This window comes from Carlito syrichta, unplaced genomic scaffold (genome assembly GCF_000164805.1).
Source record: "Carlito syrichta isolate Samal-C Ts95f unplaced genomic scaffold, Tarsius_syrichta-2.0.1 Scaffold302087, whole genome shotgun sequence".
In the NCBI taxonomy this organism is placed as follows: Eukaryota; Metazoa; Chordata; class Mammalia; order Primates; family Tarsiidae; genus Carlito; species Carlito syrichta.
In genome coordinates this window covers 265,205-282,231 of record NW_007246183.1, presented here as the reverse complement: position 1 = coordinate 282,231, position 17,027 = coordinate 265,205, and the positions used below count along the sequence as shown (strand labels likewise).

Here is a 17,027-nt window from a genome sequence, read left to right as displayed (position 1 = left end):
CACTCACCTCAGCCTCCCAAAGGCGTGGGATTACAGGCTGAGCCACCGAGCCTGGCTTTACCGTCTTTTTCTTAGCTAATGTGTTTGTTTGTGGTTTTTTTTGAGATTCATTTATGGTGTTTTATCAATCACTAGTTTATTTCTTTAGACTGCTAAACAGTCTTCTATTTTATAAGAATACCACATTTCATTCATCCATTCATTAGGCTTTTCTACTTTTTTGACAACTATGAATAATGCTTCCCTAGACATATGGGTACAAATCTTTATCTTCTTAATAGATATTTCAGAGTAGAATTGCTGGGTTAGAAGACAAGTTTGTAGGCTAAACTTTAGTAGCTTGAGTTTTGTGCATAGCATAGCCCTGATTGTGCCACTGCACTCTAGCCTGGGTGACAGAGTGAGACCTCGACTTGGGGGAAAATCTAATCAGAATGCTCCAGAATGTGAAACATGTTGCTTCAAAGGAAATGCTCATTGTAGTGTTTGGATTTTGGATTTTTGGATTAGGGATGTTGAAGTGTAAATACAGTGAGATTATTTTACAATCCAGAAAAATCCTGAAGTCTAAACAAGTGTTTTGAATAAGGGGTAATAGTTTGATACATTCAACCATATTAACCCTTTGTACTTGGGAGACACCTTACAGATTTCCTACCAGCAACTTTATTGCACTTTTTAATGAAATAGTAAAAATGAATCACTTCGTATTAGATAGTATAGCATTGGAACCAATTATTTCATTGTTATGATACTTGACTGATAATGGAATTTTGGAAATTGCAGAACTTATTTATGACCAAAAAAATCAAAAATGTATATCTTATAATTTTTCTAACGTGGTTACATGTGAAACATGTGATGACTGCCGACATGCATTGCAGCTTCATTGATAAATGTTGTGCGATAGTAATAAGTTTGATGTCTTCCACCTAGTGTTTTTCTGTTTGAACAGACAATGCAGTTTTGTTTTCTTCCTCCCACATCAATAATATGTAATTTGTTTTCTAATGTGTTGTGCAAAGAAGCTGTGGACTAATGCACTCATGCTTCCTGAAAACTACTTTGCAACTGATCATTTCTTAGTATATATTCTATCTCTTTATTTGCTTTTTCGTGCAATTTGAATGAAAAATTTCACGGAAACATCCATCTTTGAAAAGTTGGTGCTGGCATAAGTTTGTACTATTGTAATCACCAGAAATCTCTTTATGTTTCCTGGAGGGGACATCCAAATGGTTTGCAAGATTTACGAAATCCCCTCAGAGGGGTATCAAGTGCAAAGAGTTAATAGTTATACTTAACGTTAATGAACTGAAAAAAACTTCAATTAAAAGATAGAGCCGGGCTCAGTGGCTCAGCCTGTAATCCCGCGCCTTTGGGAGGCTGAGGGGAGTGGATTGCCTGAACCCGTGGGTTCGAGACCTGCCTGGGCAGCGAGACCTCATCTCTACAATAAATAAAAAATCAGCTGGGCGTGTTAGCATGCGCCTGTAATTCCGGCTACTTGGAAGGCTGAGGCAGAAGGATCGCCGGAGCCCAGCAGGTCGAGGCTGCGGTGGCCGGGAGCGGCCACTGCACTCCAGTCTGGGCGAGCAAGTGAGACTCCAACTCAAAAAAAAAAAAAAAGATAGAGTTTGTCAGAATGGATTTTTTTTAAGCAAGACCAAACTATGTGGTTCATAAGAAATTCATTTTAATATAAAGTCACAGAGTAAAAGTAAATGAACGGGGGGGCAGCATATAAGAGGTGATTTGGCTCAAATTCCCTTCAAGAGAGTATTATCAGAGGAAAAAAATGGGACAACTCAAGATCGACTTAACACTATGCACCTAATAGTTTCAGAAAACACTACGCTAAATTTTATACTTGTGTTTTTGTTTTTTGTTTTGGAGTCTCTCAGTTGCCCAGTCTAGAGTGCAGTGGCATGCTCATGGCCACTACAGCCTAGACTTGCGGGGCTCAGGCGATCCTTCTGCCTCAGCCTTCCAAGTAACTGAAGCTACAGGTGTGTGCCAGCACACCTGGCTCAGGTTTTTGATTTATTGTATAGACAGAGTCTTGCCAAGTTGCCCAGGCTGGTCTCGAACCCCAGGTCTAAAGCAATTCTCTCGCCTCCACATCCCAAAGTGCTGGGATTAAAGGTATGAGCCAATACCTCTGGCTAGTGGGAGATTTTTTGACACCCTTTCAGCATTAGAACAGCAACATAAAAAAACAAGCAAAGTCTAGCTTTTTAAAAGATTTTTGAAAAATTAGTCAAAAAAATTTAATCACCTTGAATTAGTTGGTATTATCCTACTTCATTTGACCTGCCGTAACAAAATAGTATACTCTGGATAGCTTATAGACAATAGTTACTTCTCACAGTTGTGGAGACTGGAAAGTATAAAAATCATGCTGTTAGATTTGGTGTCTGGTAATGACCTGATTTCTGGTTTATGTGTGGTGCCTTCTTGTTTTGTCCTTATGTGACTGAGTGGCTAGGCAACTCTCTGGAACCTCTTTTGTAAGGGTACCAATCCCATTCATGAAGACTCAAATCACCTCCCGAAGATCCCATCTCTTATTTATTTGTTTATTTATTTGAGTCGGAGTGTCACTCTGTCACCCAGGCAGGATTACAGTAGCATGCTCTTGGCCACTGCGGTCTAAGTAGCTGCAACCTCAGGTATGCACCATCACTCCTGGCTAATTTTTGGATTTATGGTAGAAATGAGATCTTGCCAAGTTGCCCAGGCTGGTCTTGAACCTCTAGAGTCAGGCAATCCTCTCATCTCTGCCTTCCAAAGTGCTGGGATTACAGGTATGAGGCACTGCAGTGAGCTTAGTCCCACTTTTTAATATCATCAGAATAGTGATTAGGTTTCAACTATGAATCTTAAAGGCACACAAATGTTCAGCATATAGTAGCTATTAAAAACATACTACAGGGTGAGCACAGTGGCTCATGCCTGTAATCCCAGCACTTTGGGAGGCCAGGGTGAGAGAATTACCAGGACCTATGGGCTCGAGACCAGTCTGGGTAACTTGGGGAGACCTCATCTCTATAATAAATTAATTAAAAAAAAATTAGCGAGGTGTGGTGGCACAGGCTTGTAGTTTCAGCTACTTGGAAGGCTGAGGCAGAAATATGAGCGTGCCACTGCACTCCAGCCTGGATAACAGAGTGAGACTCCAACTCAAAAATAAACACACACACACTCAAAAATAAACACACACACACACACACACTGCACCCAGAGTTTCATAATGTCTCCTCTCATAATGCCACTCTTTTCACATGCATTTGCTATATTCATTAAGAGAGACCACATGTTGGGCCATGAAACAAAAAGGAGGTTAATTAAATAATGATTTTATGAGTAGTACTAAGTTAAATAAATTTGTTAATGTTTTTTTCTAATTTATCTTCATGGCTTATATTTTGAAATATTATGTATCATTATGCTCATTAATTAGCCTTTCTTCATCTCTCCCCTTTAACCCTTCTTAGCCTCCAATAATCATCATTCTACTCTCTACCTCCTTAAGATCCACTTTTTTTAGCTCCCACATATGAGTGGGAACATGCAGTATTTATCTTTCTTTGCTTGGCTTATTTCATTTAATATAATGACCTCCAGTTCTCCCTGTGGTACTGAAAAATGACAAGATTTCATTCTTTTTTTAATGGTAAAATAGGATTTCAATGTATGTGTATATAAATGTATTTGCATATATATTTTTTCTTTATATGTATGCTCATTATATATATTTATATATAATTTTCTTTATTCAATTTATATGTTGATGGGCGCTTAGATTGACTTCATATCTTGGTTATTGTGAATAGTGCTGTGATAAACATGAACATGCAGCTATTTCTTCAGATTTTATTTCATTTAGATATTACCCAGCAGTGGGATTGCTGGATCTTACGGTAGACCAATTGTAGTTTTTTTGAGGAACCTCTATTACTGTTTTACATAGTAGCTATACTAGTTTACACTTCCACAGCAGTGTACTTGTGTCCCTTTCTCCACATCTTACAGTTAAATAGAAGGAATAAATTTTGATATTCATTAGCATAGAAGGGTGGCGTTAGTTAACAGTAATTTATTGGATATTTCTAAATAACTAGAAGAGAATATTTGAATGAAATATTTTCAACACAGACAATAAATGTTTAAGATGATGGATTTTCTAATTACCCTGAGTTGTTCATTATACACTGTATGTGTATGTATCAAGATATCACTTGTACTCCCATAAATATGTACACTTATGTAGCAGTTTAAAAAGTATTTCACTTGTCTGTTTTGCTTAAGGAATTTTGTGCTTTTGTTTTCATAGGTGTATGTGGAATTTGATGATCTTGAGTGGGATAAACGAGAGTGGGTTAAAGTTTATGAAGATTTTTCAACTTTCCTGGTGGAATACCACTTAATCTGGGCCAAAAGGAATGACCCTAGCCAGACTCAGGGATCAAAGTGCAAACAGATTCAGTGGCCTGCATTGGTAAGATCTATTTATGCTTCATTAAGCATTTTCACTTGTTTATTTAAAAAAAATTAAATATAAGTTTATTTTTTTTACTGACTTATGAATTAATATATCTGATGAGTTACTGAAGTATCTGGCAGGAATTTTAAAACACTACCATCAGTTTGTTAAACAACTTTTTGTGTCTCTTTGTTTAATATTCTTTCAGCATATATAGTCCACAGATAGTTTATTCTGTCAAATTCACTGAACAATAAATTTGATTAAAGGCTGCTGAGAGATGGTTGACTGCAGTGTGAAACAACTTCGCTGACTGAAACTTTGTTAAATAGAAGATAGAGCATACTTTGTATAAAGCATTTGATAGTACATAATTTTTCTTGGTTTGTTAATCTGTAAATCATTCTGGATGATAGCAGATGTTAAATGTGTAATTATATATATTCAGGTAATGGGTAAAAGTACTTCATATCAGAAATTTTTTTCTTTAAGAACATATAGCATATATCAATAAATTCTCTGGTAGTTTGAATAGTTTTATTTTAAAAACAACATACTGAGTTATTAAATTGTATTAGGAAGCAGTCACATTCATTTAACAATCGTTGTCTGTTTTCTGAAAATGCCTAGCATGTAACAAGTATGCAGTATATTTAAGTTTTCTTTTCTTGGAGTCTCACTCTGTTGCCCAGACTGGAGTGCAGTGGCCACTCCTGGCTACCGCAGCCTCAACCTGCTGGGCTGCGGTGATCCTTCCGCCTCAGCCTTCCAAGTTGCTGGAACTACAGGCACGCACTACCACGCTAGCTAATTTTTGATTTATTGTAGAGATGAGTTCTTACCAAGTTGCCCAGGCGGGTCTCGAACCCGCGGACTCAGACAGTTCACCCACCTCAGCCTCCCAAAGACGCGGGATTACAGGCTGAGCCACCAAGCCTGGCAAGTTTTCTTTTTGTATTAACACCAAAGAAATATTTTTAAAGTCTGTGAAACATTATTTCAGGTGTTTAGTGCAACTGATGAGTTAGGGTGGGTACTTTCAAATTTTTGAACATGTAAATTAACTACTTAGAAGGATAGTTTCTACTTGGTAATAAATGCAATGCTTATAAATTTTCTACTTTAGTTAACTCCTTAATGCTTTTTTTATATAGAACAGAAATTTAAATAAGTCTATTTCTTTGTTCTTATTTAAGAAGTCTGGGAAGATACGATTAAGAAATTAAGACAGGAAGAGAGGAAATATAAAGTAAACAGGATCAATAGCACTTTTTGTTTGTTTTACTTTGAGTCAGAGTCTCTCTCTGTTGCCTATGCTGGAGTGCAGTGGCATACTCTTGGCTACCGCAGCCTCTGCCTCTTGGGCTCATGTGATCCTTTCACCTCTGCCTTCCAAGTAGCTGGAGCCCACAGGCATGTGCCACTACGCCCAGCTAATTTCTTGATTTTTTGTAGAGATGAAGCTGCTCAGGCTGGTCTCGAACCCTAGAACCCGGGCAATCCTCTCACCTCTGCCTATCAAAGTCCTGGGATTATAGGTTTGAGCCACTGTGTCTGGTGATATTTTTAAAAAGTAAAATATAATATTAAAAGATGGGACTGATTGTGGTGTCTCATGATCATAATCCCAGCAGTTTGGAAGGCTGAGGTGGGAAGATCAGTTGAGGCTAGGAATTCAAGACCAGCTTGGGCAACATAGTGAGACCTCATCTTTACCATTTAAAAAGAAAAAGAAAAGGTGGGCTTGGCGGCTCAGCCTATAATCCTAGCACTTTGGGAGGCTGAGATGAGTAGATTGCCTGAACCTGCGGGTTTGAGACCCACCCGGGCAACTTGGTGAGACCTTATCTCTACAATAAATAAAAAATTAGCCAGACTTGGTAGCGCGCACCTGAAGTTCCAGCTACTTGGAAGGCTGAGGCAGAAGGATCGCTGGAGCCCAGCAGGTTGAGGCTGCGGTGGCCAGAAGCGTGCCACTGCACTCCAGTCTGGGTGACGGAGTGAGACTCCAACTCAAAAAAAAAAAAAAATTTTATTTATATATATATATATATAATAATTTTGTCACAGTTTTATAAAGTTGTTTCTGTTCAAAACCTTTTAGTCTTAAAATTAAGACTACTTAATGACTGAAGTTATTTTTTTACTTTAACCTTTTCTCCTATACAAAAAAGCCCCCAAAACCACATTATGAAAAATATTGTCTAGAATAAAGTAGAAAATTCTTGTCATTTAAGTTTTATCATCAAGAGACAGCCAACTTAATTATTTACGGTATTTTCTTAAAAAACATTCTAGTTTTTTTGCCACCGAATTAAAAAGCTTTAATTGTCGTAAAATTTGTGTAACATACAAGTTGCCATTTTAATAATTTGTACCTGTATAGTTCACTGATTTTATATACATTCATGTTGTTGTGGTATCAGCATCACCACCATCCAAATAGAGAATATTTTACATATTGCAGATTTTTTTTTTTTTTTGAGTTGAAGCCTTACTCTGTTGCCCAGTCTGGAATGCAGTGATATGCTCTTGGCTACCATAGTCTCGACCTGCTGGGCTGAGGTGATCCTTCCATTTCAGCCTTCCAAGTAGCTGGAACTACAGGCGCGTGCCACCATGCCTGGCTAATTTTTTTTTTTTAATTTATTGTAGAGACGAGTTCTCACCATGTGGCCCAAGCTGGTCTTGAATCCCTGGGCTCAGGCAATCCACTTGCCTGTGCCTGCTAAAGTGCTGGGATTATAGGTGTGAGCCCTTGTGCCCAGCATCTTGCAGAATTTAAGATCCATATCCATTAAAATGGAATCCCTCATTCCCCCCCTCACTATTCTTCTTCTGTCTCTAAGTAGTTCATATGAATGTAATCATTTGGTATTTATCCTTTGTAACTGACTAATTTCAGTATAATGTCTTCACGATCCATCCTTGTTATACCATGTGTCACAATTTTCTTTTTATGACTAAATTATATGTCATTGTATTTATGTACCACATTTTGTTCATCCACTTGTCTGTGGATGGATACTTGTGTTGCTTCCATATTTTGATCATTGTAAATAATGATGGTATGAACATGGGTGTATAAGTATCTGTTCCAGTCTCTGCTTTGATTTCTGTTGGTAATATACCCAGGAGAGAATTGCTGGATCATATGGCAATTTCATTTTTAATTTTTAAAACACTACCATACTGTTTTTTATAGTGTCTGCACCATTTTACATTTCTGCTAGCAGTGTGCAAGAATTCCAGTTTCTTCACATCCTTGCCAACATTTATTTTGTCTTTTTTGGTATTTGTCATCATTTTAGGTATGCAATGATAGTTCATTGTGCTTTTGTTTTGCATTTCTTTAATCCTTAGTGTGATGTTAAACGTGTGCTCATGTGTTTACTTGCCATTTTCATGTCTTTTTTTTTTGAGAAATATCTATTCAAACTCTGTCCATTTTTTAATTGGGTTTTTTTGTTGCTGAATTTTTGGAATTCTCTCTATAGTCTGGATATTAATCCTCTATCAGATATGTGATTTGCAGACATTTTCTCTCATGTTCCAAATTGCCTTTTTACTTTGTTGATAGTGTCTCTTGATGCAGAAAAGTTTTTTATTTTGATGAAGTTTAACTTACCTATGTTTTCTTTTGTTGCCTATGTCTTTGTTGTCATATCTAGTGTCATGAAGCTTATTCCTGATGTTTTCTAAAAGTTGTATAGTTTTAGATCACAAATTTGAATGTTTAATTCATTTTGAGTTATTTATTTTTGTATATCGGGTAATATAACGTCCAACTTAATTGTTTTACATGTGCACATCCTCTTTTTCAAGCACTATTTGTTGAGAAGACTGTCTCTTCCATTAAGTGGTCTTGGCACCCTTATAGAAGATAATTTTAATGTATATTCAAGGGTTTGCTACTAGACTCTTTATTCCATTACATTGGTCTGTGTCTGCTCTTAATGCCAATACTCACTGTTTTGATACTATTGCTTCATAGTAAATTATGAAATCAGTAAGTATTTTTCCTTCAACTATATTCTTTTTCAGGATAGTTTTGGCTATTCAGGGTTCCATATGAACTTTAGGAAGGATTTTTCTAGTTCTTCAGAAATACTCATTTGGATTTTAACAGGATTGCATTGACTCTATATATCACTTTGCACAATGGATATATATATATATATATTTTAAATACAGAGAAAGAGTCTCACTATATTGCTCCGGCTGGTCTCGAACTACTGGGCTCAAGCAATCCTCCTCCCTCTGCCCCCTAGAATGCTAGAATTATAGGATTCAGCTACCACACACAGCCTAGACATCTTAATATTAAGTCTTCCTGTCTTTGAACATGGATGACTTTCCATTTATTTACGTTTTCTTTAATTTCATTCAGCTGTTTTGTATTTTTAGTGTATGTTTTTCATCTCCTGGGTCAATTCCTAAGTAACTTATTCTTTTTGATACCATTGCAAATGAATTTTTAAATTAATTTTACTTTCATATTATTAGATAGCATATTATTAGATAACAAAAGTAAATTTTTTGTATTTGATATCCTGTTACTTAGCTGACATGCTGGTTAAGGGTGAAAGATTGAAAGTTTTTCCTCTAAGAACAGGAAAAAGACAAGGAATTCCCACTTTTGACACTTTTATTCAACATAGAATGGGAAGTCATAGTAAAAAAAATTAGATATGAAAAAGACATAAAAGGCATCTAAATTGGAAAAGAGGTAGTAAAATGATCTCTGTTCACAGATGTTGTGAACCCTAAAGATTACGTGTTGGAACTAATAAACAAATTCAGCAAAATAACAGGGTACAGGATCTCTGCCTTCTCTACTTTTTGGCTAAGACTGCATTAAAATAGTAGATACTGCTTTTTTGCTTAACATTGTATCCTCTACATTTCTTTTCATGAGTGATTAATTTAAGATAATTTATAATGGCTGCATAATACTTAATCTTATAATGACTCATTTCTCTAATGTTTGGCATTGTAGTTGTTTCCAGTGGGGGTAGTTATAAATAACCGATAAATACTATTATATATAAATGCTTGCATCTGATTATTTTTTAAAATTTATATTCATAGTAGTAGAATTAATGGTCAAAGGGTATGAACTTGAAAACCACAAGAATCTGAAAATCAGATACTCCTCACAAATTGTTTAAAGATTGTACTGTTTGCCATTGTGTCCAAATAGTGTATGAGTGTTTCATCTTACCACACCCTTGCAAGCATTAATTATTTTTAGACCATCTTGTCATAAAACACAAACAAAAATAAAAACAGGAGTTTGACCTCTCAAGGGGATGCAGCATTGAATGTTATCACTTCTTTCTCTGCTAATTGGATATTTTAAAATAATACTTGTTTTAACTTGCATTCCTTTACTTAATATAATGGATTTTTTATGTTTATGAGTGACTTGTAATTTTAGTGAATTGTTATCATTTTTTAGTACTTATGAGGGTTTTATATTTGTTATGGGTTTTCATATTATTAAAGATATTATAACACTTTTATCGTATTTGTTTGCTCAGCTAATTGTTCAGTAGGAAGATTTTTTGAATTGTAAGTTTATTTTTCAAGAAAGTTTGTGTAATGGGATATCTTCACTCATTCAGACAGTCAAGATGTCTTGCCTGCCTGCCTGCTTGCTTTCCTTCCTTTCTTCCCTTCTTCCTTCCTTCCTTTATTTCAGAGGATTGTAAGAATTAATACAATAAATACATGAAATGGGAATACTTGTAATGCTCAAGAAAATAATCAGTTTATGTTTTATAAACATTTTGCAAACATTATATATAGTGCATATGACTGAGATTCTGTTGTTTCCCTTTTTGTTCATTAAAATGAGACTACTTTAAGGATGCCTAAAAGCAGCAATTATGAAATTCAGAACTTTAAAATTCATATAGCATAATGAAATATTATATCATTTTGAGAAGTTTGAGGGATTTGTATGTGAGGCAGAAATGGAATGAAACACAGTGGAAACTAATACTTTGTCTTTAATTTTTGACAGGTTTGTTTCTGATTCTGTGCACATGATATTTTATGTTCTTTGTATTTAAATGTGTTTGTATTTATTATCCTCTTTCTAGTTGTTTCACTCCTCGTGTGGTACCTGTTAAATATTACCTACCAGTTTTGTTATCTTGTCTACTTCTTATACCTAGAAATCAGTGGAAGCTGGCAGTGTACCTGCTGGTTCTGGAAATCATGAAAGGATTTGAAAAATCCTGTGTTCTCATTAACATAGTCTAAGGTTTACTTTTTTAAATTTAAAGTAATTTTACTTAAAAAAATTTGGATAGCATAATACCCAGGTTGCATCTCTGAAATTGCCTATTCATCTTTCTTTTCAGGTTATCAATAGCAAAACATTTATTGGAGCACCACGTATAATATGCTGAAGTGGTGACTATTTTTTTGCTTGGTCCTATATGACCAGGGTACCACCTGAGGCCATTGTAATGATACAGACTGAGGTAACTTACATTTTCATGTAAGTTACTTAATATATTGTTAAATTTTATTTACTTTTTTATAAAGTAAAATATTACTTGTGAAAGCACATGTATTTGCACCAGGGAAAGCAAGTGTTGGCATTCATTATTGAAATCAGCGAATCACCTACCTAACTGGGTTAGGGCCCTGGCTCCATCTCCTTTAGGAAAACCTTCTGTGGGGAGTGGGGCTTCGACCCTAACCCAGGTGGGCTGTAATACTGCTGCATTTTCTAAGGGGCAGAATTTTCTACCACTTTTCTGCTGGCCCAGCCTTCCAGATCACCCCAACCAGAATTAACCATCCTGTGCTCCTGTAGAACTTTGTTTGTACCTCTGTTTTAACAACTATTTTACCTATTTGTTTGCATGTCTGTCTTTTCTTACTAGATTGTAAGTTCTTTGAGGACAGGATTCATGTCCTAGTCATCTGTGTATGGTTTCTTAAAGTCTAAAACAGTCCCTTACCCACCTTAGAAAGTCAGTAAATGTTTATTTTAGACTGATGAATGGCCCACAAGCCAGCTAGTAAAAAGGAATCCTCCTGGGAGTTCATGCAATTTTCTGGCTGTTAATTATGCTAATATCAAGTGTCAGGAAAGCAAAATCAGCCAATTGTGGCAAAACTGTGTGAGTTACCAATTTTAACTCAACTTTGTCAGTATAGTCAAAAACAAATACTAAAATGCTTATCATCTCCTAATTCTAATCAAATACAAATTTGATTTTTTAAATTGTCATGGTGGGAAAATGTTGAATTATCTGAAATTTGTTATTTTAAAGATTTTAAAGAAAGGAATGAACCTCTTCACAATTGACCAAATATGCTGGTCTGTGATAATATATCTGAATTTCTGAAGTGAATTTTAGGGAATTCAGACTACTCTACCCTAGGGTAGCTTTGTGTTCATAGATAGGTAATTCTGGTTCAACCAGGAATTGTGATCACGTCATAAACATGTAAGCTCTCATCAGTGTAATTCTTTCACATTTTTTTCCTACTGAGAGTGCTTTGTAGTTACCACGTTCCAAAAGAAACACTCTCAAAGGGGAATAGAGTTCACTGTACTTTGGGACAAGATTATCCTATGTCTGACTTATATTGCCAACAATGGTTTAGTCTGTGACTTCAACCAAATTTTACTAAAATGTGAGAACATGCCACATTCCAAGGCAGAGATGAACTTTTAACTAAGTTGATTTAAAGAGGTTTTACAAACCTATTGGGTTTCCAAAATTTAAATTATTAGTTATGTAGTCCTTTTATACTTTGGTAAATAGTGAAATAGAAGTAATGACAATATGATAACTTCAATATTATTATTTCTCTATAAGCTAAAGCACTTTAAGAGATCAACTCATATGTAATAAAGTATTATACTTTTTAACTGATAAAATCTAACACTGGCAAATATTGCAGTGGATGAGCACACACAATTATTTGTGGATCATAAAGTGTCATTATTCTTTTGGAAAGTATTACGTTACAAGAACCATAAAGAAGTTCATACTCTTTGATTCGTTAATTCTAGTCTTTGGAAATTGTCCTTAAAGAATACTTTTTTTAATAAGTGTATTCAGTTCAGCTAATGTTTGACAGATACCAAGCTGCAGATACCAAAATGACAGGCATAATGTTGCATGAAGAAAAATGTTTATTGTGGTCTTATTAAAGAAGAAAAGAAAAATGAAACAACTTGGGTGCCCAATGGTTTGTGAATATTGTTAAAATAATGTTTTGGGATATTATGCAGCTTTAAAAATGATAAGTATACATACTTTGGGAAAACATGGAAAAATAAAATTTAAGAATAAAACAAATCTTAATTAGATCAGTACCTTCAGTATGCATTTTAAAAGTATCATAAAGTAATGGAAACCATTATTTTATGATGACACACTTTTCTCTGACCAAAATTTGTCTTTTGAATAAAAAGTGTTATTTCCTAGTAATTGGAAATATCTGTTCTTAATTTAGTACTGAGAATAAGTCTGGGTATGGTGGCTGATGCTTGTGATCCCAGCCCTTTGGGAGACTAAGGCAGGAGGATCACTTGAGCCTGGGAGTTTAAGACCAGCCTGGGCAACATAGCAAGAGTTTGTCTCTACAAAAAAATAAAAAATCAGTTGGACGTGGTGGCATGTACCTGTAGTCCCGCTATTCAGGAGGCTAAGGTGAAAGACTCTCCTAATTTCAGAAAGTCAAGGCTGCAGTGAGCCATGATTGCACCACTGTACTCCAGCTCAAGCCCGAGTGACAGAATGAAACCCTGACTCAAAGAAATAGAAAATAAAAATGACAACTTAAACCATAACGAAATAAAATACAATGAAAATTATTTAAGACTTTTTAAAAAGTCTATCTGAATTGCTTGTTTACTTATAAACTTGCATGGTTTATTGTGAACTTGGAGATTATGAATTTAGAAGAAAATTAGAGTTGAAAAAGAGAACCATAGCAGTCATCTGGGAAGTCAATGTAGTACATTAAGAACATAGCCTTTATGTCATATTTGTTGGTTTGGATATTGACTGCCATTTACTGTTAATATCTGGGTGAAACTAAATTATTTAGCCTCTGTATGTCTCACTGTGTTCATAATAGTAATATCTAACACACAGAATTGTGAAGATTAAGCATGAAGACATATAAAGAAAATGTTTTTATAGCACTGCATTGATTTTAGCCAGGTGTATACTTTGAGAGAAATCTCTATAAGAACACCTTCACTTTTAATACCTATTTCAAAATTGAGGGGTTCATAAAATCACTCTCAGTTCTGATAATTCACCAGAAACCATAGAAGTCATTAAAATGCTATTATGCTCAAGCCTACAGTGTATTGCAGAGAAAGTGTACACATTTTTTAAATCATCCAGGGGAGGAGACGCATAGGGCACAGAGTCCAGGAGGCATCCTTTCCCTATGCAATCATTGCTAACATTGTCCACAATGTGTGCATACTGGCAATGAAGAAACTCAACTGAGCCTTTGCTTTCCACAGTTTTCTGGGGAGTAACTGTCTGTATGGCATAGCTTTAGTCTCTGGGAGGTCAGACAAATAATTTAATTATCACTTCCTCTGGAGATGAGAACTGATACTGAAATGCCCATAGCCCCCATTATAAATCTAGTTGTTAAGCTGTCAAGTAGCAAGGACCTCTAGGCAAACAAAGACACTCCTATCTAGCAGGACATTCTAGAGACCTGGAGATACCTCTCAGGATGGTTAGCTAATTCTTCCTTAGGCCATTTGTTTTCTATCATTATACTTCTCAAAGGCCAGACCTGTCCTTCTTCAGTATACAGGCCATGAGCTTTTGGCCTACATTCTTACAGCAATAGTTATATTTGTCTGAACATATAAATTTAGTGTACTATTTATATGACGGTCATATCAGTGTGAATACGCCTAACATTTGGAGGTGCCATGTGGAATAGGAATAAATTTAAAGAAACAACTAATCTGACTTATAAAGCCATTATGTACATTTTTTTCTGTACTAATTTAATTACTGATTTCCCACGACTTACTACCACTTGTACCTCGTAAGTAACTTCTGTAGGACTATTGGCATAGAAATTATCTGATGGCATAGAAATAGGAATAAGAAATAAGTATAAATAGAAATAAGCTAATTCTTTCTTAGGCCATTCATTTTCTATCATTATTACATTTTGACGATGCTTTAACTAAATCTGATTTATTTGATGATCACCGTTAGTATTGTCATAAGACTTACTTATATAAGGTAATTAAATCTTAATCTCAGTGTTACGCCATGTTGTTGTATGTCATAGTGTAATGCAGTTTTATTGCAGAATGCGTCAGTAAGAATTGCATAGGAATTTGCTATGTATCCCTGACAGAAGTGACCATTACACATACACTAGAAATTATTACAGATAGCTACAGTTACAGTTGGCCTTTATTTGGTTATTTCTGAGTTTCTGAGTCAGTTTGGAACAAAGCTAAAATAACCTTGTTTTTAAGGTAAGGATTGTACTAAGACTGCTTTTCATTATGTGCTATTAATATAATAGTGTCTACTTTGTGAATATGATATAGTCCTTTGATAGCATGTCCCTGCACAAACCATTGCCATTTAATTATGGAACTTTTCTGGGTACTGGTTTCCCATTAGTACGTTTCTCCAACTGTGCCCAGGACAGTATGTATATTTCAGTATGTCCTTCCATAGAGGCAAAATCAGATAGTGCCTAATATTAATTGCCCCTGAAATGAAAATTTTTGAATCCAAAATCCTGGTGATTGTCTCTGGTTGGTGATCATAGGCTTTTGCCATAGCCTCAGTCTGTGGTCCATATAGGACTTTTTTGCAAATAATTTGTAAATAAAAATATTGTCAATTTAAGCACAATTAATATTTGTAACAATTCATTTTTAATGATTAAGCTCAAAACCAATGGGAAGTATTTAATAGAAACTGCTTTTTATAGTTTTTTAAATAGTAGAAAAATATGAAAATATAACCTTTATTATGAACATGTAGTATTTATCTTTATTAGCAATGTTTTCATAATAGAAGCATGCCTTCATCATTCAAAAGCTATCTTTTCTATCTGCCTATCTACATAAATTGATATACATACGATTGAATTGGCTTCTTAGTAGAATCATAATGGTAAGTGTTATAATGACGGATAAAACCTACTTCTGATAATTTTGGTATAAACAAAAATGTTGGCTGGGTGTGGCGGCTCACTTTAGGAGGTTGAGGTGAAAGGATTACTTGAGCCCAGGAGTTTGTGACAACGTAGCTATACCTCGTCTCTATCAAAAATAAAAAAAGTAGCCAAGAGTGCTCGTGAGCACCTGTAGTCCCAGCTACTCTGACTGCCTAAGTGGAAGGATCACCGGAGCACAGAAGGCCGAGCTTGCGGTGAGCTGTGGTGGTGCCACTGTACTCCAGCCTGGGTGACAGAGTGCAAAAAAGTTGATATTAGATTTTTATTAAATTAAGTATACCTATATCAAATTCCCATTTAGAAAATTACTGAATAACTCCCAAGTTTAGTCTTAGCAGGATTGCAAGCAGCTGTACATGGACTCATGCCTATAATCCCACCGCTTAGTGAGGCCAAAGTGGGAGGATCATTTGAGGCTGGGAGTTAGAGACCAGCCTAGAAAACTGAGCAAGACCCCATCTCTACTAAATTTAAAAAATTGCTGGATTGGTGGCTTGCACCTGTAGTTCTTGCTTCCTATTGCCTCCCCAATAAATCCTAATAAGAATGAACTATGTTACTGAATTTGCATAGTTAATTTTTTATTTCTCCCTTTGCTGTACTATGTTAACCCTAGTAAATGAGATATCTCAACTTTTAAAAAAAGAGTCAGTATATTGTTGTGTTGCCTAATCTGGACTCCTGAACTCACATGATGCTTCTGCCTCAGCCTCCCAAGTAGCTGAAACTACAGGCATGCATCACCACATCCAGCTTCAGATTTTTTTCTCTCTCCATTTTAAGAATTGTTGTGAGGCTGGGCTTGGTGGCTCAGCCTGTAATCCCAGCGCTTTGGGAGGCCGAGACTAGTGAATTGCCAGAGCCTGCGGGTTCAAGAGCAGCCCGGGCAACTTGGCGAGACCTCGTCTCTACAATAAAATAAAAAATAGCCGGGTGTGGTAGCGCAGGTCTGTTGTTCTGGTTACTTGGAAGGCTGAGGTGGAAGCATCGCCGGAGGCCAGCAGGCAGGTCGACGCTGGAGTGGCCATGAGCCTGGGTGAAGGGGTGAGACTCTAGCTCCAAAAAAAAAATTGTTGTGACACATTTCATTGTTTTATCTAAACATTACAATTAGTGGCGATTAACTACAATTTGTTTAAACAGAATGATTAAGGGTTTCTTGTTGCTGTTGTGTTTTTTTTTGTTTTGAGACAGTCCTCTGTCACTCGGACTGGAGTGCAGTGGTGCAATTATAGCTCACTACAACCTTGAACTCGGAGTCAAGCTATCCTCCTGTTTTGGCCTCCTAAGTAGAAGGGAATATAGGCGCACACCACCA

General features: G+C 35.8%; 1 protein-coding gene across 2 annotated transcripts in view; it reads left to right on the top strand.

The window, feature by feature from the left end:
- Window positions 1–17,027, top strand: part of JMJD1C (jumonji domain containing 1C) — a 265,229-nt gene that overhangs the window by 65,760 nt on the left and 182,442 nt on the right. For both annotated transcript variants that reach the window (XM_008056064.2, XM_021711360.1), the window contains exon 2: window positions 4,337–4,501. In XM_008056064.2, the coding sequence (XP_008054255.2) occupies window positions 4,337–4,501 (165 nt within the window). The remainder of the gene's footprint in view (window positions 1–4,336; window positions 4,502–17,027) is intronic.